This window comes from Protobothrops mucrosquamatus, unplaced genomic scaffold (genome assembly GCF_001527695.2).
Source record: "Protobothrops mucrosquamatus isolate PMUCROS unplaced genomic scaffold, P.Mucros_1.0 scaffold2625, whole genome shotgun sequence".
NCBI classification, from domain to species: domain Eukaryota; kingdom Metazoa; phylum Chordata; class Lepidosauria; order Squamata; family Viperidae; genus Protobothrops; species Protobothrops mucrosquamatus.
In genome coordinates, this window is record NW_015388679.1 from 239,910 (window position 1) to 243,330 (window position 3,421).

The window sequence follows — 3,421 nt, forward strand, 5'->3', positions numbered from 1 at the left end:
CTCTAGCGTTGCCCGTGTTCCTCTCCCAACAAAATTTATGATTCCAAATTGAGATGAAACAGTGAGAAAAGGCTAGCTGGAGCCCATTCTGGAAAAAAATCCGCTGTTACATTAGGAAAAGCAAGTTGCTTTGGAAGATTTTTATTTAAGCAGTTGGGAAAAATTGGAAATAGATGAAAAATTGTTTTTCGGGGAGTGAGAGGGAAAACATAAAGTGACCGATAAATTCTGTTGAAAAACAAAAAAAAACTCTCCCTGCGTTGATCATTTCTGATTGTTCTCTTTAAAGGAATGTCCTAATTATCCTGTTTCCTTCTTAAACAATACTACGTTCAAAGATTACTTTCCATATAAAGTTATTTTTCAATAATATACCCCAAAGGATACGGCCATTTCATTTATTACTGACAACATGGGCTGAACTGAATTTTTGCCCAGAAAAAAAAAAGCCTTTTCCATAATTGTTCATTTCTGTTTGTATATTACACTTGCAGCAACGTTTCTAAGATGAACTTGGGCACCCTGTGTACTTTTTAACAAAAGTTCATTTTTATTAAAACTGTGTCATTTTACCTGCATCGACAGAAGTATTAGTTTAATGGTGTAGGTGTTTATTTTTGTTATATAAGAAACGCTACAAAATTCATGTTGTTTTGAAAAGAGCCTAGAATTATGAAGAAGCGCTGTGGTTTATTCCATTCTCCTCTCCTTTGACCTGTGGATGCCAAGAGTTTTGCTAGCTCTTATTCTCTGTCCTTGTTTCTAATAGGAAAAAACTCACTATATCATGGTTAGAAGTCCTGGCATATAATTGGAACTTATCTGCTTTCTCCATATCCTAAAATTGTTTCCCCCAAGCCTGTCTGCACAAATGTGTCTTGATTTTATATCTGTTACATAATCACCAGGCTATTCCTGTAAGAAAACAACTCTGTAGAAACACAAGCAAAAGTTAACAATCATAACTATTCATGTCATAAAAAGCCAGATTAATGAAAACAGTCCTTAGGGTTATCCCTATTAATGTTTTTCAGTAAATGAGAACAAAGCAAAATTTAACCGATAACATTTTGTTTTTGTTTTTTAGAGAATTGCAACTTAAACTTAACAAGTTAGCATAAGTACTAATCTTCAGATATGCTAGAAACCATTTCTAGCTTTTTAGAAAAATTAAGAAGCATGGCTAACGTTTATGGGATGTTTAATTTTACTGCTAATATGTTTTTCTTAGGGATCTGAATGGAAATAATATCACAAGGATCACAAGAACGGATTTTGCGGGTCTAAGACACCTTCGTGTTCTGTAAGTTTTTCTTGAATTTTATTACTGAACTTCAGTCCTATGCAAAATAGTTTTTCAACGAATAGGACTGTTTTTTTTAAAATTAATGAACGTCTCAAATAACAGCAGCTACATTGTAAAAGAAAAGGCAGTTGTAAGAGGACTTAAAAGTTTGGAAGACTGCCACAGTAGCAAGTCTGGATTGTAACCACTTGTGATTTTATGTTACTCCTTGTAGTAATAAATATTGCAAAATATGTGAAATTTCAAAAACGAATGTGCTTTAGCAATCCACATAGAATAGAATATTTTGCAAAACCAACAAATCAGAAAATAGTTTTTAAAATACGTTGGGTGTTTGGGATAACTTAATTAAGTAAATAAATGTAACACAATGAAGCCATGGATTATTTTTCTGATTCAAATTAAATTTGTAACTAGTTATTTGGGCTCTTGAAAAACTCCTGCTTTAGATGATACATTTTTTGGGGGGTGGTGGTGTTGTGTATGTATTGGGATTTTGTGTGTGTGTGCGTTTGTGTGTGTGATCTGCTGTGAAGAGTAATTCTCACCAGTGACAGAAAATTGCTCTGTTCTGGGGCTTAATTGTAACTAATTTGCCCTATTTTGATCCATCCTTCAGTGAATGAAAAGCTTTAAACTTTGGAGAGACATCCTGACTCTTCCTGTTGTGAAATAAAACATGCTTTGTGTTGGTACAACGTACTTTCTCTGAAGAGGGCCTTCATAGATTTGGCTCTGTACATACGTCTAAACTTTGTCGTTAAACAGTAGCTTTGCTTTTTGTAATTAAGACATATATTTTCCTCACCTCTGACCCCTGGACTTCTTAAACAGGCTTAAGGTCTCCCTCTCTCATTCTCCCTCTCTCTCTCTCTCTCTCTCTTTTATTTTTTTAAAGAACGGAGAGTTTAGTCTCCCTCTAAGTGACAGTGCAATATCATGTGACAGGCTTAACACATTAAATTGGATGGAAAGTTAAGAACAGAGTGAGAATTGCAGAGTTAATCAGGGGAGGTGACTGTAAAGCTTACCCACCGCCAGGTATTGTAATAATGGGTGCTAATCACTGTTTGATTACTGGAGTTTCAAAGCATTTTATTCTGCATTTCAGTCAACTCATGGAAAACAAGATTACTACAATTGAGAGAGGAGCATTTCAAGACTTAAAGGAGTTGGAGAGACTGTAAGTTTCTTTCTTTTTTTGGTAAATTAATTTTAAATCTGAGAAGTCAAGTTGACCTTGTTTCCTTCTTTCCCTTTTTTTGCTTCTCTGATGTGTGTTAATCCACATGGATTTCTCCATTGCATGGGTTAGTTGTTTGCTTGCCAGCAAGTAGGGCTGTAAATGTGAATTCCATTCTTTGAAAGAAATATATATATATATTTGTAAGAGAGACTTGAGGGTTTGATTTGCAAACTATCAAAAGGTGTGAAAACAATTTTCCTGCAAAAAATTACTTCTGTTAAATGGTGTAATCTAACCATAGTATATGTTGATATGTTGAACCCTGTTGGTTTGGGTCAGAAACATCACAATTAATATAAGACGTGCTATATGACATAAAATATAAAATACAAGATTAAAATATGTACAGAAACTAGCAACATTAATTGAGTTCTCTTGTGTTGCCATGAGGTCCTCAAGTGTACACTGGTTGGGACACAAAGGGCAGGTATACATAGGTGTGATTGTCCGCATGTCAACCACAATCGCAATGAGCAGAAGCCACCGGATAGCTCCATTTGTTCAGAGCGTCTCTGGATCTTGTTGTATCCACGTGCAGTCTACTCAACAATGTCCATGCTTCCCAGCTTTCATCAGACCCAGGTGCCAGCTCGTCCGTTGGTTCCATAAAGTGCTGGTTCTTTGTAGCTTTCCATATCCCCTGTCTTAACCAAAGTAAACAGTTGAAGAGTTGAGGGGTCCTTGATGCTCTCCGAGCTTGCTTGTTTTCTTGCAGATGTTTCATTACCCAAACTCTGTAACATCATCAGTGCTAGTAGACTGATGGTGGATAGGATAAAGGACTGATGATGGATAAAAATAGGACTAGCCCTGATGATGTTACCTAGTTTGAGTCATGAAATGTCTGCAAAGAAACAGCCAAGCTCAGA

At 35.8% G+C, this 3,421-nt stretch overlaps 1 protein-coding gene across 1 annotated transcript in view; it reads left to right on the forward strand.

The window, feature by feature from the left end:
* Positions 1-2,417: 2,417 nt before the first annotated feature.
* Positions 2,418-3,421, forward strand: part of SLIT2 (slit guidance ligand 2) — a 193,580-nt gene continuing 192,576 nt past the window's right edge. The window contains exon 1 of the mRNA XM_029285971.1: positions 2,418-2,489. Within this exon, the coding sequence (XP_029141804.1) occupies positions 2,425-2,489 (65 nt within the window). The 5' untranslated portion in view covers positions 2,418-2,424. The remainder of the gene's footprint in view (positions 2,490-3,421) is intronic.